The following is a 19,358-nucleotide window of genomic DNA, read 5'->3' on the forward strand; positions in this document are numbered from 1 at the left end:
TTTAAGAGTCAAACTCTCCATCTACAAAATTCCAAAATAGTTAGCAGACAGTATGAACTGCTTACATTATTGTACTATCAATATTTCTTAAGTAAATCAAGCATGAGAACAGACCGACTCGTTTCTTTCAAACTTATTTTTAAATTATTGTTCCTGATTTTAAAGACCTTAAGTAAGTTTTGCTTGGATTGATGTGGACTTTCCAACAGAAAACTGAATGAAGAAGTTGGAGCAGTGCAAAAAAGAGCCCTCTAAGCAGAGTAAATTAGCTCTGATGGAGAAGCAGTTTTGTACCAGACCTGCTGAAATACCAGCTGAACAGATGCAGCCAACACAGCCAAAAAGGACAAATAGAAGGCGGCTGTAACTTTTTGGTTTAGGTTAGCTCTTAGTTTACTGTTTAATTCTGAAGGACTCAGTAAGGAAGAGCCTGTCATTACTGTATTAAAATGGAATCTGCTTCCAGCAGAGAAAAAAAATCAAATTCAGCTAATATCCTGCCATTCTTTTGAACACAAACTTCAATGATACTTCCAAATTTCACTTGAAGAGAATGAAAAAAAGTATACTTCTATGCTTTAGTATAATATTGATAACTTCTGTGATTGATTTTAATTTTGAATAAGTAAACAAAGCTAAGTAAGTACATAAGTAAGAAGAAATCAAAGCTGATTTTCACATGTCCTTTCAGATGAACCCCAGGTTTACCCTATAAGGTTTAACTTTAAAATCCTGCCTGTTTGTGCACACCATCCTCTATTCATTTCTGTATTTTCAGTTTCTTACCAGTACCTAGCATGACAGCATGAAAACAAAAAAAAAGTATTTATTTTGAGAGCAACAAAATGGATCAAAAAAGTATACACATACTACAGAAGTACCAATATCATGGACACTTCCTTCATGAAATATTGTGGATGTGGACCTCCAAATATAACAGACATCAATACCAAACCTTTTAAATTTTCACTAATTTCTAGATCAGTATTACTCTGAGTTAGCCATCTGATGTCACCAGTAGCAAACAAATCTGAGATGACTATTCTACGCAGATGCTGTTATTCAGCTTTCTTTATAACACTCTTCTGTCCTTTCTCTGCACATGGTAAAATGAGCAACTGTTCACCAATAACTTTTCTCCACAGAAAAAAGACAAACTGAAAATGAATCCTCAGATGAAAATGCAGGAGAAAGAAGAACGTTCTAGTCTAACAAAAGGAAAGAGCTAGTGCTAAACCATGTGAAACAATGTATTTGTTTCTGTGCTAACATGGTTTTAGATCATTAATTTACTTCTTACCCACATTTTTAAGAACAACTTGTTTGGTTTTAGTGAAAGAAACCTAATTGCCTGAAATTCATTTTTATAACAATTTCTTTTTTTTTATAAAACAACGGGTGAATAAAAACAGTTGCCTCAGGCATTGCCTGGCATTTAAAAAGTATTTAGTAATGCAGTAAATCAGAAGAAATTCTCATTTACTTTCTCCCATTAATTCTAATCCTGCATTCCTTCTTACAGGAAACACTACCAAAAGTAACCGAATGAATAAAAATGTGTCTTGCTTTTGGCAGCAGATCAGGAAGCAAAACACTGATTTTGAACACATCTTCCTTGGGATTATTTGCAGTTTTTCTTTGTCTTGCTTTGCCTTTACTAGCTACAAAGGCATTCAGTCTTTTGATAAGCAACAACGGTTTTAAAACTCTGTTTAACTAAAATCTATGAAGCATCAGATTATCTCTACTCTGGAGCATTCTGATGCTTTAATGTAATTCACAAAGGAACGCTTAAGCATAGGTTAAGCATAGGTTATTCAAAAAGCGAGTGGACAGGGTACTCCAGGGCATGGTTTAGGGGGCATGGTTAATGGTTGGACTCGATGATCTTGAAGGTCTTTCCCAACCGAAATGATTCTATGATTCTAAGTTTTGTTTGTTGGTATCTTGGTTTTGGGGGTTTTCTTTGGTGCCCTCAAAGGTATCTCTTCTGGACCTCTTTTCTAGGGAATCCTTTGAGTCTACACAACATGGTCGGAGTCCGTATAACCCATGTCCATTGCAAGACCAAAAAATGGACTATGTATTTCCAGTATGGCTGTAAATGCCCACAAGCAGCTCACAATGCTATAGGCATTCAAGTTGTACTTTTCCCCCTATAATGACATAGAAAAATGCTGATCTACCAAAGCGAATGCCGTATCGTGAAATATTACTCTTCAGGCACTCAGGGAACACTATTTATACGTTCTAGAATTATGTCAGTATTTAGAAATCCTCTTGATGTCAGTATGTGATTTGCGTACTCAACACCCACGTGCACGCTCTAACTGCTGAAAGAGGCTAAGGAGTTTGGGTAGAAGCAGCAATGGCAACACTGTTCCTGCTGGAACAGGAAATTACCTGGAAAAACAAAAGTTAATAGCTTGATTTATACTGATACACATTTAAATAGCCTGTATTATTTATATAACAGTGTTTAAATATTATGCACCTAAGATTAAGCATCACAAATCAAATTGCAAAATTTTAAATTTACAGTTACACATTTAAGTTTAGCTACGGCTCTTAAAAAATCTCTGCATCACTTAGGGGTTATCAGTAGATACTACTTTCACTTCAATTGAAAATGCATGAATTACTTCACCATTACGTAACAACTCACAAACTCCTTATTATAAATCCAAGATTGAACAACTTTTTTCACTTTTTCAAAACAAATTGTAAATGAATCACAATTATGAAAACTACTCTTCAATGTTCATATGTTCTAGAGTTTAAGATTAGACAGGATTAAATATTTGCTCTGTCCAGTGCACACCATGGAAGAAATTAAGTCTGTTATTGGAATTTAGGCACAGTAAGAATTTGCTTTGATCTTCAAAAAGTGAATATTATTTCATTCCTATTTATTTCATAAATTCTATTTAAAAATCTAATAATGACCAATGACATAATCCTTATTATGTCTTCACCTAGTTTATTGCTTCCATAAAGCCTCCACGACAATAGCATATAAAAAAAGAAGTAAGAAAAAGCCAAAACCCTGCCAACCCAACCCTCCCATGACATTATGGTGATAAAAGCTCAGGCACTTCTTGATTTTTACTGTCAACCACTTCCTTGTTTTCAAGACTACAAAAAAAGCCACGGTCATACCCTGAGCTTGAATTACACCTTCATGTGAGTTTTCCACTCTGCTCGCCTCTATCCAATCTCTCCACAACACCTCCCGTCACAAAGTGTATTCCATTCATTCTGATTCAGCTGCAACTTATTTGGAAAACACATAAGGATCAATTATATAGTATTTTTCATAGTCTTATCTGTCAGGCATTTTTTTATTATCTCAGTCATCTCATTGGATCTCATATCTATAGATAAACCTGAGTAAATGTTCTCATCTGAAACCGCTTCTACCATCGTGCAGAGCTGGGTTCTGAGAAACTGCTACTTGCTTGACACTAATATTTAAGTGGCAGCAACCATCTGAAGGACAGATTGTGTAAGAAATGGGAAACATGCCAGATATATGGTTAGTTTCAAAATTATGAGACAATATATTGTTAGATGAAGCTGTTTGGAATGTTTTCATGGGATGCCAAAACATTTATTTGAAAATACATTTTCTGTATCTCAGTCTTTAGGATCACCTGTATTTTAACTGATTGGCTTCAATATGTGAGCATTGCAGTTATATTAAACGCATGTACTACCGAAGTATCCAAAGACTCCTGTCAAGATAAAATTCCTGTTCAATTGGTAGCCTGTCATTCAGTATCTTTTATACAACTACCATCACTATAACCAGGAAAAAAACCTGAAAAAGCAGGATAGTAGTCTAATCACTAGAGCACAGGTCAGAAAGTACAGATTGGTATTTGTGTTTCTTACAAAAATATTAATCTGGCAACTTCCTGGCAACTGCCACTTTCTCGGAGGTCTCCACTCAACATTAAGTTTCCTACACGTTTACTTTTCACCTCTTTTTGAAAGTGCATGTTGTAGCTCTCTCAACAGATCAACATATCAGCTTGTGACCTAGATTTGATTGAGAATATGGGCAAAATACAGAGACAATTTCATCTGTTACTTATATGTTCCAGATTCTTGTAGGATAGCATTTTTCTTAACCTCCATCAAAGTCCATTCGTGTTAGCAAAGGCGGAAGTCCTAATGCAAACCGGCAAATACAATTTTAAGTACAGTAATGACTACTGCTATACTGGCAGGTTTATATGAGAAAGTGGTCAAAATGCCAACACACACACAAACACAATCACATGTTTTGCTATGAGTAAAGCTGCACAGATCATACTCCAGCACTGAGACATTTTAATCCAAATACTGCTGGAAGTAGCACATACAGTGTCTTTAAAAACTGCACTATTAACTTAGCTCACTTGACGTGCTGTAAGTCACTTAAAATCACTCCAGTAAACTAATGAGTTGCAGAGACTTTGCAGATGTGCAAAGTATGGAAAACATAAGGCTTTATCTGCACCCAGGGTATCAGATGCAAACAATCAGTTATTTGGCTAAGTGCATCTGTGCTGAACTGCTGCCACCCTGCACAGAAGCAAAGCACTTGTTTGCAAACTCTGAGTTCCTCCTGTCTGCAAATAAAAGTACTTTTTCAAATCTTTTTTCCTCTCCCATATGTGATTCTGCCTCCCTGTATCACTCTTAACTGGCAATGCTTTCATATAAAATCATCCTATCCCCACCATTGGGGGACTGTTCTTTGCAAAACATATCACAGCGTTTTATTTAGTCTAGTTTTAGATTTCTGTCTAAAAACTGCAGATATCTATTGCATCTCTTTGTAAATTATTTTATTGCCAAATATCTCCCAATGTCGACTTTTTGCTTCCTGAGAGCTAGCCTCCAGGTTTTGCTCAATAATTTACTATGAATATGCTTTACCTCTTACAGTATTTCTCAAAAGTACCAAGTAAATCAATACGTTTAAAAAAACAGAGGAATTACTCTTTTAACATAACTAAATTTGGAATTCCTTGTCAGGGATTCTTGTGGAAGCTGATAATAAACATGGTTTCAAAATAAACAAAATGGAAAACATGTTCACCTGTATACCTATACTAAACATAAAGGTGTAGATGTAGCTTTTAAGTAAAACTTTGACTTCTGGAAGCTAAGACAATATACCGGGGTAAGGATTACTCTGTACTTGCTCTGACAGTCAGGTTTTCCATAACTAGGCAAACAGTCTAGCCTAGTTCATCATCAGTAATGGGAAACACAGCTAACTTGACCTTTGCTCCGATCTAAATCTAACACTCATCTATTTACACTGTTTCAATGTGCAAAACAGCAAATGTGGGTTGAGTTTACTTCTCACTATGTGGGTTTATATGAGCTTCAGTCTTGGAGAACCAGGAATCTATACTACACAGTTTGTAATACTGAAAATACACTTTGTGTCCCTATATGCCATTACAGGCGATTACAGTCTCCAAGATTCCACACATCTCAAACAATGTTTTTTTATCATGTAATACCAATTTCATTTCTGTGCTAACATTTTCTCTAAAAATAAGAGTCCCGGAAGTGAGACTTAAGACTCCAACAACTTAACAAAAAACACATCCCCCACTGACCTTACCACGCATAATCTTTTGTTAAAAAGCGCAGTAGTTAGTGGGGGACTCGCTTTCAATTTCCCTCTTTGCCCATTGAAATAAAATTCTTATTTCACAACTCTTAAGCAGGTGTCCTGACCACTACTCTGTAGTCTATACTGGTATAAAGACCTGCTACTGATGCAAATCTGCTTCACAGCAAAGAATTTAGGATTCAATGGACCAAAGAGGGCAAAGAGTGGATAGAAGAATGACTTGTGAATATGTTCCATCCTGGAATCTTCTTCTAGCTGAAATAATGTGGAATTCCTTTCTTCACAATAATATAGTTCAAAATGAAAACAATAAAAAACGATTGCATCCCAAGTCACCCAACAGCTTGGTGGTCAGGGCTGCAAGGAGAGAAAGGTGTGTTTGACTCCCTTCAGGCACTGGAGATAATGAACATAGCTCTCATATCCCGTGTGACTGCCTTACGTACTCAGTGATGGGGTTTGTGATTATAAGAGGTAGTAGTAATTCCTTCATCTTTGTGAAGCTGGTCTTTCATTCCTTTGCCCTAATTACATGTGATGAAAAAGAGGGTTGAGTAAAAATGTTTTGTTCAAAAAGAATGTAAAACCATAAAATGTTCATTCCTAAGTCAAACCTAGTATTTTTTTAGAGTGTATTTTGCTTTGGTGAACAGATTTACAAGTAACTTTTGACGTAATTCTACTTAGAACAAACTTTCGGTATTCTTCCACTTCGTTGTCTGCTGGTTTTAAGCATGTAATCTCACAGTCCTCTGCCAGTTTTTTCTTTTGCTAAATGGATCAAACAAAATTGGCTTCTCTAGAATGGAAGCACCATTTTCAAACCACCATATATCTTGCACTGCTTTCCTTCACTTCAACAAACCACTTCCAACGTTTGCAACATCCTTGACTGACTCTTTCCTTCTCTTGTATCCTGATCTCAAAATCTTCCTGCCTTTTGCTGTGAATCCTGCAACACCATTGTCTTTTTCCTTCCAAAATCACTTCTCCAGACAGCAACCTGAGCACATTGTTTTTACATCTACAAAACAGAACAATTAAATGTACCTATCCTGTATTCATTCATTCCTGAACAGAGCTACAATCCTGTTTTTTAATCTTTTTAATTTCCCTGTCTGTTCCACCATTTCCAACAAGAAAAAAAACACAGAAAAACCAAATGAAGCAAAATTAAGTCCTATTTCACAGAAACTATCTTAACTGCAAAATGAGGATTACTGTTTCATATTGATTTTCAGTGGGTTTGCCTAGATTGTCTACCACTGCAACATCTTGAAAGGCATAAAGTCTTTGAGTCTAAATAAGGGAATGGACAACAGTAAAAAATTTTTCACAGCTAATACCTTTCAGAATGATATGCTGGCTTCTACAAGTCAGTATTTCCAATTCTTTTTATGGCACTGTGTCACAATTGCTCCTTGGTCACCGTTTTTAAGTAATTAACTGCATCAGTGGTATAAATATGTAAAATGATGGAATTGTCAGCTTTTTTGTCAGTAAAAGGGGTCTATTTCCTATAAATACAGAACATGGGATTTGAACAGAAAACCTACTTTAAAAACACTCCAACTATTTTAGAGGTATACATCATTAAAGTACCATTTGTTCTTCTTCTGATCCCTAAGTGTTATATTCTTCTACCAACATAAGAAGGATTATATTTGTATTTCAGTCATCCCGTCATCACAATTTCAGTCAAAGTATCACAGCACTTTGCCATAGTAAGTTTTTTCATATGTATTTTCCTCTTATTCCTTGACTTGTCCTACAACTGAACCAGTGGAACAGGGTCACTCGCTCTAAGAGTAATAAAGGTAGAAAAAAACAAAAATATTAGTAGCAGAAAAAGACAATGTGCAAAAAAACAGATATTGCTGCCCGTTGATCTAAACAGCCAATGGACAATAAACTGCTGAAAAACAGTAAAGAGGGAATTCATTTGATTAATTAGATTCTGAAGTGTAGACATCCATCAAAACAAGTAGCATACACTCCATTCTTGGGCACGAGAGAAAAACAGGCACTTTAGGATGTAATTTATCTTGAGTAGATGTCTAAATTTTGGTTCTTTAATAGCCTATTGCTCTCCAAAGGACATTTAAAGTGTTTAGCCCAAATACAGATGTCCACGTTGTAAATGCCTAGAGCTTGGTGAAACAAATCTCACATAAAATATTGTCTTTGAGTATAAGGGAAGATGGTATCATAACAATAGGACAAGAATAGGGTAATATTCTCCTGGATCTCAATGTCTGCATGTAACTCTTTCTGTGTTTTAACTGCAGAAGATTCCAGGTTGTTGAAATGTGCTCAGACGTTAACTGATATTAAGCAACAGCCACTTGTGAAAATGCAGTTGTGACTGGGTATAACCAGGAAACCTCTAAAATCCAGCCATGTATCGCTACACATAACGGCAGACTGTAACATAGCATTTGTTAAGTCTTTCCACTCAGTAGTTTCTAAAGAACCACTTCTTACTAGTACATCATCAGTACTGTGGAACAGATACACAGCTTAAGGAGATGGACACCGTCAAACCTAAATCTATTTTTAGCAGGTAACAGTTTGACTATAAATACTTACATTTTATATACTTACATAATTTATAAGTATTTTAATATTTAAAATATTATTTCATATATAAAATAATACAGTAATAATATATAATACTTTGTATAGATAATACTTTATAATACTTAAAAATAAGTAATACGAAGTATTTTATATATTTATTTTATATACTACAGAAATGTATTAGCTACCTGGGTGATATGGGTGGGATTCATATCACCAAATGCAGTGTACATCCTCACCTGACACTCCTTTATACTCAGTGCTGAGAAACAGTTACTGTTAGAGTACTGTTATTTTCATCCCAAGTAGATATTTAAAAAAAGTCAGTGAATTACTTCCTAAAATTTCCTGTTTCTCTCCCTTCACTGTAAAGTGAACTTAAGACAAGCAGCTCAGGTTACTCACATCGTCCACATGTGAAGTTAGAACAGAGGACTATCAGCAACACTGAGCAGTCAGTTGCTGGTGCTCTTTAAAGCATGCAGTTTCACACTACATGAAATAGCTTTTATTTCAGCTGAAAAGATGTTTAACGGAATATTCGATTCTGTTTCTAAAATTCTACAAAAAGTTAAGTAATTTTAGTAATTCACATTTCTGCAGCTCATTACGTTCTAAGCCACGTCTATCAGGAAAGCAGTAATAAGTCACAATGAGAGCAGTAGGAAGCCCAGCATTAGCACAATAGCCAAAGTACTAGAATGAATGCAATCTTAGCTCACTCAGTTGTTGTGCCTCAGACGAATCAATTCATCAAATTAATGTTTGTCAAATGGCTGAACAATAAATACTTTTGAAGTCAGAAGTATGATGAAAATAAATAATTATGTATCAGTACAGATTTTCTTCTTTCTCTTTTCATGATGCAAATTCTTTGTTTTCACAAAAGTGACATTTGCTACTTGAATTTTAGGACCCTCGGTGAAGTAACTTTGTATATTTGAATTCGGAAATACACTTGGCTTACTGTACATTAACACATTTTGGTCATGTGCAAAATAAAAGAGCTTTAATAATACTACATCTGTTATACGAAGTTATTTTAATCTCTCAACTTGCCATATGTATGCTTCGTATGTTTGTATGTTTTCTACTTCATGAAACTTTCATCACTATCAGGTTTACAGTACCAAATTCTGATCCCAAGATCCAGCCTGGAAAGTTGGATTAAAAATTAGAAATCCCTGCGAAGTCAGGAGAAAAAGGAACTTCTTACATCCGCCTCATCAATTTCACAGCCGAAAGGGTCACTATAGTATTGCATTTCACTCCGTTTTCAAAGAGGATTTTCTATTAGTGGTTGGCATTTTCAAAAATATTTGGCATGCTGTGCCATTTTACATTCTTAAGCTACGGAAAAGCACAACTGTTTAGACCAACAATTTTCCTTATGCATAGTATTTCACTACTTACATAGTGAATCGCACTGTCATCACAAAACTGCCTATACGTAACACAAGTCAGATAAACCTTATGACAAAGTTTGGTTGAAGTCATGGTCAGCCTTCTTACTGTGTAGATGTAGCTCATCTTTAATTCCTCCACTTTCCTCCACGGTACCTCTCCATACACAGACAGTGAAAACTCTTGTGGAAACCCTATTTTCTGTCAGGTAGAGTTTGCCAAATTCAGGTCTCAGAGAGAAGAAAAGTTCACCCTTCGTCAGTTAAATGTTACCTACTACATACGGCTGAGCTTGTTCCCTGATGCTATTATCTGCACAGAGCTGTTACCCTGAGCTTGAAGCACATATTAGAACTACACAAATCTTCTATATGATCAATCATTTGATCAATTTTGTCATAGGGTCCCAGTTATTTAAACAAACCAAGAGTTAGTTTCTGACCCATCTGCTGTAGTATCATGTATTTATGTTGGCCTCAAACTCTTCAGGTTTGGGCAACTACTTTTCATTAGATGTCAATAATATAAATGAAGTGCATATATAAATATAGAACAAAAATAAGAAGTGGGGCTTTATATAGGAAACACAGCACTTGGAATTTTTTTCAGGATTTAGTAATTTTAATTTTTCCTTAGTAAAACTACTCCAAAGGAGGTGCTTTCAACAAACAGGCAAGAATGCAGGCCACCAGGAAACCACGTGTTAGCAACAGTGTAACTCCAGAATCCCAAAACTCCACACCCTGGGTTCCTGTTCAGGACAGAAATTTACCATGGTGTTACACAAGCATTTTCATCATGGTTGCCCTGCATGGTTTTACATGAAGGTACATCACTAATGACCATTTGACAATTTAGTGCTAAAAAAGTACGAGTTCATTTCTTAATCTTCATTCTCCTAAAGCCTCATTAGAAATATTACACCTTATTTCTGTTACCATGAACGAAATATATCAGTAGCACTTAAATAATGCCTGATCATCAACAGCAAATTACTTTGCAAATATAGTAATTCTACATATTTGAAAGCATTTTAAATATTATTTCTGAATTTTTTCTGATTGCTAACTCCAAACCGCTTGTCACTCAGCTCACTGAAAGGAACAGCACTACCCCATCAGCATACTGAATCTGATTTTGTCTCTTCAAATTTCTTAACTGAATATAAATAACAGTAATTTTTTTATTTTCATTATACCCAAATGAGATCTTTAAAGCATTTTTAAAAAGCCTTGTAATTTGTTTGTACATTAAGTGAATCAACTGACTAGCAAATCAGTTCTTTGTAAGGGAGCAACAGAAAATGTACAACCTCTAAATGCAACTAAATGTTTCCTAAAACAAAACAGTATCTTTCTCCCTTTTCTCCTCCCCACTTCCAGCACTAACTTCTTTTGTACCCGCTATACTAGTTTCCCCAAAAAAGGACTTGCATTTTTGTTTAACCTACTTCAAGACTCTGCTTAGAGTAAAATATGCTTATTGAATTAACACCATCCTTTTCTTTGCATATATAGCCACGCATGGGGAGCCAAGAACCCAAAAGACAGAAAACATTTACCAAATCATATATACTCAAGAATTCATTGCCAACAAACATTCTAAATAATTTAATTCTAAATCTACACTTTCATCTTAGTGATCCTCACACAGTTCTGACCCCCATCAAGCTGTATGTGTATCTACCAGTTATACTCATTCATAGTACAGAAACATTTCTAGGTTTGCCTATACAGTTTTAAATAAGCTCTGGGGTTTCTTCAAAAAGATTAGAGATGGAAAATGGAGTTTTCTGGATAAGGTAACAGTCCATTTTATCCCAAAGGAAGCATTTAACTAGCACAGTATTTTCCACACACTAAGGGAGAATAAAATAAATGGTGTATGAATAGGACAATTTCTGTGAAAAAAATTACAGAGGCTATTAGATTTGAAACAGCCAACATATATGAGATTACAGAAATAATTAAAATAGAAAATTGACATTTTCCAACAGATTTAATACCACTATATTATGTACCATGTCATCTAAGCACTTGAAAACCTTATAACATACTAAAAAGATCTCGAAATATAGAAAATCCACGAACTTGCAAAAGCCATTTATTTCCAATCATGTTTTAATTTCTCACAGTGATCAGTACTTTATGGAAAGTATATGAAAAGTAGAGTTTTGATTGTGAATTTCCACTTACAAAATTTAACATATTATTTGCATGAATTATTATTCAAAAAACCCCACATGTCTGTAGCAGTATTAAAAATTCAAAAAGGTAAATAATGCAGTCCCACTCAAAGAAATGATGGCCAGGGGGACATTTTACGTAAGAAAAATGTCTCACATTTATACAATTGCCACCGTGAATTTTTCTATCTCTATTTTCTATTGCATTTCCAATAAAAATATTCTGCTTCTTACAGAAGAGTAATTTGTCACCTTTATTTCTGATAAGAAATAAACAAAAAAGTACTTTAAGTCTAAATGAAATCAAGTATCTATCCATACATGGGATTATTTCAATGCTAGTAATTATATCCTATGCTTCCACTAAAATAAGAAGTCCATCTCTTTAAGGAACTCTCTGTAGACTTGCACTTTCTACACAAAACCAGGTAACTGTATTTGTTCATCTTGCTCATGCTTGTCATTCCTCCCCATAAGACGCAATAACCTGTATTTTTTTGTATTATATTCAGGTTTCTGAGATAGTTGTCCATTCTTTGAATATTCTTACTAAAAAACCCAAACACACTTCCTCACCATACTCTCAGTTTTTGGAATAATTTAAAAATTTAAAGTATGACGTTGCTATGTAAAACATAAGCCTTTTGTTTGTGTAACTGTATTGACCTCTCACTTCTCTGTATGTCTATATTCTTGATCTGATAAGATTCTGCAAAAACAGAGATTGATGAAATAATCAGTCAAAACAACTTTAAGATGTTCCTACTACCAATTTATATGGCTTCTTAATATTTATCACGAAAATATTTATGCTGAACAGTAGTAAGATATGGTTTTGAGCAGGTTCACCTACTGTACAAACACAACTGGACACTAGTTCAGGAAAAGCGATGAAATTCAAAAATGATAGAATCAAATTCAAATAAAACACTAAAATATTACTGTTTAGGTGAAAAGCAAATAATAAAACTTATTTTAAAATATGGCACTCATAAATTACACTACACTCATCCTTAAAACTTCAGCTCCCTGACTTTTTTTTTAAAGTATATGGCTGATTTACCAAAAGAAACACAGCCAAAAATGTGAAGCCAAACCAAGAGACCTGTTAGCACAGCCAGTGAAACTTAAATGCATTCCTGTAAGTGACTTAAGAGCCAAGAGTTTTCCTTGCAGCCTAACACGTATGTTTCTAATGGCTTTCTCATGAATCCCATTAAACGTATTAGAGAAAATGCGGCACTAGCTCAAAAGTTCATCTAGCCCACCTAGTCTAGTGTTATCACTTTGCATGTATCTAGTACGATAAAGGAAGAACACGAGCATATGCTTAAAGTAGAAAGTAATAGGATACTGAAACAAAAATTCTAACTACATTACTTTGCTAAGCTTTTAATTTTCCAATATTCCCCTTTTCATTTGAAGAAATAAACTCTATAAAGTTGAATAAACTATGTATCACAACAAGAAAATACATGATACAATTTTTTTATTTTAAGGAATCCTATAAATTGTAACAATGGTTTCGTTAAGTATATGGAGCAGAAATTTGAATATCCTAGTTCTGACAGGATCAGATAAAAATCAGAAGAGGAGACAAAGCATAAAATGTAGAAGGATTTGTTTCACTGCTTCATCAGTAGACCTATATAAAGCAATCTGCTCTTGTATTCATATTTAAAATCTCAGTGGACAAGGCATATAATATAATCCAAAAAGAAAAAAATAAACATAGGTATTGCTACTGATTTATTAAACCTGCAGCTTGACTTTGTAATTTAATGGCTATTTGGAACAAAAGTCAAACCCATTTATTATTATTATGACTTGAAATTGTTCAGTGAAACTTGAAATACTTCCATAATTCTCAGGAAGCCGAATTCTGCATCTTGCAAGCAAGAAAAATTCTACAACTTCAAAAAGAGAATGAAGCCAAAATAAATTCGTATCTGCCTATCATTAGTTCATACCCACAAAATTTTCCTTTGAATAGCATTTACACTTTTTAAAACAAATTGTGTAATACGCAAGGTTTTTATGAAACTCTGCCTACTCGGAAAGACTAACTGATAAACAGTAAATAATAAATAGCAAATAATTAAAGTAAAACAAATAACACTAGCAAAATCAATTAGAAAGAATTTAGTCAGTATTCACTGTAATATTTAAACAGTTGCCAAAACAAAAAACGTGACTACAGTGATGATATTTTAAAAGATCATCAATAAATAAACAGTATGTCCTTAGCAGTGCCTAGAAAGATATACTTCAGATAATTAGGAACAATGGCATCATATAGTACCTTCCATTGCCCTTTTAAAGAAGACTTTGCAACTCCCACAGGTAAGTACTCCATAGTGGCAACCGGAAGCCTCATCACCGCAGATGAGACAAATCTTCTGGGGTAGCGATTCAAAACTGTACTGAGAACTTTGGCTGGTTTCTGTATCTGGCCTTCAAAAGAAAAAAGAATTAAGAGAAATTAAATATCTGGTTTTTGCAACAGTTAACTACTTAGCTGTATTAATCGGTTTTATGTTAAAAGCTTCCTTTTTAAATTTGCAATCAAGCTACAGAAGGGCAAGAAAAAAACAAAGTATGACTGCCTTTCTGCTTAAGCGTTTGTCTCTATTAGGGTAAAAGGCACATTTGTAACATCTGGCTAGTCATTAAACAAGCAAGTAGTGGGCAAAAAGCATAGGTGCATTTTAATCCGTTTTAGCTAAAAAAGGTACAATCTAGAAACTCTTTGTTAAAACGTTCATCTTCCTCAGACCAACAGCTCGTGAGTGAAGTCATACTGACTGATACCCTTTTTTTCCCTGTACATAGAATGGTACAGAGACAGAATCAGATAGAAGTCAACTGAATTTCAAAAGCCTCTTTCACATGGGAAATAACTAAGTTTCATGGCAGCTAGAAAAGTCTTCAATATTTGTCGCTTCCCATTCAGCTGCAGCAGTCCCATCAACAGCTAACTATGGTGGGCACGCTGAAGAAAGTGAAAAGTACTTCCAAATTTCTCTCCAAGAAAATAAACAGACTAACCTACTTAATCATTAAGTTTACAAAAACAGAGGACTTCCGCTGAAACTGTAGCATTGCATATACGTATTTTTGCATCTATTTCTAGGTAACGCACGGCGTCTTGGCATGATAGTAAGCTATTTCATTCTAACACATCAATATGCAAGTGTTGCAGTTTTCTTTTTTTGTGTGAAATTAACTTTTTTCCCCAAGTCGGGAATAATACTTCGGAGAACGTTTAGGTATTTATGCATATCGTCTCGCTGTCAGTCAGGACAGTCCGGAGAACGCTCCGCTGCCCCCCTCTGAAGCCCGTCCCTTGCTCCGACATCAGCTGGCACCGAACCATCGCAGCGATACAAACGCACCGTCCCCCGGAGCCTTGTCCTGCCGAAAAGATGGTGAGCGGTGCCAGCCGCGAAGTGAACGTTGTGCCGGTCTCACACGGACCCGGGACACCCGCAAACAATACAGCAAACGTGGAAACGCGGCTGCACTCAGTTACCGCCTAAAAACTCAGAGGGGGCTTCGACGAGTAAAAACTTCGCCCGCCTTTGCCTCGGCACCTTCCGAGAGACGCCTCCCCCCCACCCCCCCCGAGCGCCGACCCCTCGCCCCCGCGGCAGGGCCGCCCTTCCCGCGGAGAAGGCGCGAAGCTCGCCCGCGGAGAAAGCGCGGCCCCTCGGCCCGCCGCCTCAGCGAGGGCACCCGCGCGACAGGGCCCGCCGCCGCCCGCCTTACCGAACGTAGCCGAGGTAGGGCGGGCACAGCTGGGGCAAGCCCTCCTTCAGCACCGCCGCCGGGAAGCCCAGGGGCTGGTGCCCGTTGAGACCCAGCGGCGGGTAGAGGCCCGGCGGGGCGGCCGAGGTGGAGGGCAGGCTGTCGGCGGCGGCCGCCGCCGGCCCGTAGGCCCCGGCCGGGAGCGTGGGCTCCGTCTTGTAGAGGACGCACTCCAGCGGGGGCTCCTGCCCTCCGGCCCGCGGCGGCTGCGGGTAGTCGGCGCAGCCCGCCGCGGGGGTGGCCCTGCCGCCCGGGTACGGGGCGGGGAGGCCGAGGCCCTCCTCCTTGATCTTCAGAGCGGGCTGGAAGTCGCCGTAGGCGAAGCGCCCCTCCTTGCCGTCCGCCGGCAGGTAGAGGTAGCCCGCCGCCAGGTCCGGGGCGGGGGGCGAGGGGCGCGGCCCCGCGCCGCCGCCGCCCTCGTCCTCCGCCACGTCCAGCAGCTGCCGCGTGCGCGAGGCCAGGAAGGCCGAGTTGAGCGGCAGCAGGGGCACGTGCAGGTACTCCTGCCCCGGCCCCCCCCCCCGCCGCCGGCCGGCCCCCGCCGCCGGGCAGCGCCGGCAGCCCGAGCGCCTCGGCCTTGGGGGCCGCGGCGGGACCCTCCGCGCCGCCCCCCGCCGGCCGCGGTTTAGCGGCGGCGGCCGGGGCGTCGCCGGCCGGCCAGAGCGGGGCGGGCCGCGGCGGGGGCTGCGAGGGGCCGGGCGCCCCCGGGGCGGCTTCGCCCGCCTTCTGCGGGGGACCGCGGCTCACCGGGGCGCCGGGCGGCTCCGCGGCCTCCGCCCCGAAGAAGGGCCAGGGCGCCGCGGCCACGGCGGGGCCGGCGTGGGCCGCGGGCGCCAGGAGGGTGTCCAGGACGGTGTCCAGGGAGTCCTTGTCCGAGAGGGAGCCGCTCCCCGGCCGGTACGAGAGGGGGTCCCGGTCCCGCTCCTCCTCCTCCTCCTCCCCGGGCTGCGGCTGCGCCTCCTCCTCCTCCTCGTCGCTGCTCTTGGGGTAGAGCAGCCCGTCCAGGGAGATGTCGATGGCCTCCGCTTCCCTGCGGAAGGGGTCTCGGCCGGGCTGGCCCTGCAGCAGGACCGCCCCGTCTCTGGCGGGCGGAGGCGCTCGGGGCTCCTTGGCCTTCACCTCGGTCATGCTGGCCCGGGGCAGGGCTGGGCGCCGGCGTCTCCTCGGCCCGGGGGGCGGCCGGGCGGCGGCGGGGTGCGGGCGGCTCCTCACATCCCGGACGCGCCCGCTGAGGCGGCGGCGCGGGGTCCGCTCACATGGCGCTGCCTTCGGAGGGGCGGCTCAGCCCCGGCCCCCGACGCCGGGAGGGGGGTGAAAGGGAGCGGCGGGCGGTGCAGCCTGGAGGGGGGAAACGACCGGAGCGTGGGCGGGAGGCGGGAGGAGCGGCGGGCGGGCGGGACGGCGGGGTCCCCGCCACGCTCCGGCGGCGGCGGGCGAGCGGGCTGCCGCTCGCTGCCCCCCGGCTCCGCTTTTCCTTCGACTGTTTCCCGCCGTCCCCGCTCGGCCCGGGCGGGCGGGCTCCACGCCGGCTCCACGCCCCCTCGCCCGTCCCTCCCGCCCCTCCCCGCCGCCGGCCCGTGCTCTTACCGAGGGGCTGCGCTGCCGCTGCGGGCACGGGCTCGCCCCTCCCGGGCCTCCCCCCGCTCTCCGCCTGCCGCCGCTCCCGGGTACCGCGGCCCCGCCAGCGGCTTTTCCACCGGCTCCTCCTCCGCTCCGCCTGTCCCGGCCCGTCCCTCCCTCCCATCGCTCGCCGTGCACGCATCCCTCTCCCTCCGCGTCCGTCTCCCCGTGCCTCGGGTCTGCGCTTTCTGCCCTCTCCCCGCCGCCTGGCTTTCTCCCTGCCTCCTCATCCCCTTCCCCCCCCCCCCCAGCTCTGGTGCGGGTGCCCCCTCCTCACGCCTCACCGTCCCGAGAAGTGCGGCTCCGGGCTGGGCACGGGCTACGGGCAGGCTGGGTCGGTCGCTGTTTTGGAGAGCAGAGAGCGAGACAAGCTTTGCTTGTTTGCAGCGACGACGGTATAGTCTTCCTTTTGTCTGTTTTTCACCGTCCCCTTCAGACGTTCACTGTAATTTTTCAGGATTAAGCTCCGGCCCAGTTCCTCCCCTGATACGACATCCATTTTCCAGTGGCAAAGAAACCAAGGCATTCTAAAGTGCTTTAAATTACATTCAGGGACCTCAAAGTATCCTCTACACCAAGAAAGCACGACGTTTTCTTCTACCAAATGTTGGGAAAATGGGGCATTCTTTGCTTCCAATATTTACCTTTAATTACTTTGTCAGGATGAATGAGAGGACATTTAAAATGGACCTGGTTTACAGGCACTGGCTGGCCAGCCTGCATATAGCAAGTTACAATCCAGCTCAAGTTAGTTCTGACCAAGAAGCTGTCACCAGCTAATTGCTGCCTGGCATTTTGTGGAAAATGCTGGCTTCGTGGCAGAACCCAGTCAGCTCAATAAGACAATTACTAATTGAAAGAAAAACCCCAACCCTTCATATAATTTGTGTTATATAGCAGTCTCAGAAAAGAAACTTGTGTTGAAAGATACAAAGAATAAATTAGCATAGGAGTAGTCCTCATGACTTTGAGTAGAAACAGTGTGGTTTTGATTCATAGAGAAGTGTGTGCTGTTACGTGCTTGTTTATGCTCTGTAAGTATAACACGCTTTTCAGAAAAGACGTCTTTTTTCAAAAACTCTGATCACCACGAAATAGTTGCTTTTGTTATTTTACTTTCAATATATTTTCAGACTGAAAAGGACAGCTTCCTGGGGAGAAAAACACAGTTTTTTGAAATTATTTCAGTGTTCTGAAAGCTAACATCAGAAATCATACAGGGCAAGTTTATAGAAGCAGTGGCTTCACATAAATCGTATTCAATGTGGTCTGTACTTTCTACATTATTCTTGGCAAAATACTACTGGCTGATAGACTGCTTGGGAGTCTGCCTTTTATTCCTTTAAGAAGTAGGAGAAAATATTTCTCTTTTTTTTAAAAGAATTATGGCATTGTGATAATAACTAACATTTTAAAACTTTGATGGCACGTAGGCACCTCTGTATACATTCAGGAGGTTCAACAGAATGATACACATCAAAGTATACTTGTTATGTATAGGAATATTTCTTGAACAGCAGTGTCTCACACTGATGATATTGCAGGGGAGAGCAGGGGAGAGAACCGTTTGACCAGCAAGTAGCAAGAATTGAAGATGCCTTTGTAAAACCTATCCGTGGAACCAAGGTTAAAAGAATGCTTTCAAAAGGCACTATCCGGTTCTGTTATGACATGACATTAAAACAAATAATTTGAAGTGCTTCTCTGGCTACTGAGTTTCTGGGTTTTATGATGCAGTTTTTCTCCCTCCTCCCAAGCCTTCCTTTTCTCAGAAGATACAGAAGTTCATCTCCAGCACTGTTCATCTGCATGCTCATTTTGGTTTTCCCCTGATGTTTTCATGCTTAGTCAGCTAGTTGTCATGCCTGTTTATTACCACTGTCTTGCTTTCTCATTTCCACTTCCCCAAATGCATGCAGCATTCATGGCCTGCATCTTTACAGAAATATGCTTCAAAGACTTGTTTCCTTACAGTGACTTCCCTCCTTACTACTTCTTCAGGACTAGGAGAAGTAAAGAGCCACAGATTGCAGGAATAGAGGGGGTCCTGAAAGGAAAGCAGCACTGAGCAGTTTCCTTCCACAAGACCAACTTGCTGCTGCTCATGACTTGTCTGCTAAAATT

At 40.6% G+C, this 19,358-nt stretch overlaps 1 protein-coding gene across 1 annotated transcript in view; it reads right to left on the reverse strand.

Annotated features, from left to right (window-relative positions):
- PGR (progesterone receptor) overlaps positions 1-17,278 on the reverse strand; it is a 40,447-nt gene extending 23,169 nt beyond the window's left edge. The window contains 4 exon segments of the mRNA XM_052812882.1: positions 14,110-14,261; positions 15,576-16,130; positions 16,132-16,952; positions 17,202-17,278. Of these exon segments, the coding sequence (XP_052668842.1) occupies positions 14,110-14,261; positions 15,576-16,130; positions 16,132-16,742 (1,318 nt within the window). The 5' untranslated portion in view covers positions 16,743-16,952; positions 17,202-17,278.
- Positions 17,279-19,358: the final 2,080 nt, after the last annotated feature.

The sequence above is a fragment of the Harpia harpyja genome, chromosome 17 (genome assembly GCF_026419915.1).
Source record: "Harpia harpyja isolate bHarHar1 chromosome 17, bHarHar1 primary haplotype, whole genome shotgun sequence".
NCBI classification, from domain to species: domain Eukaryota; kingdom Metazoa; phylum Chordata; class Aves; order Accipitriformes; family Accipitridae; genus Harpia; species Harpia harpyja.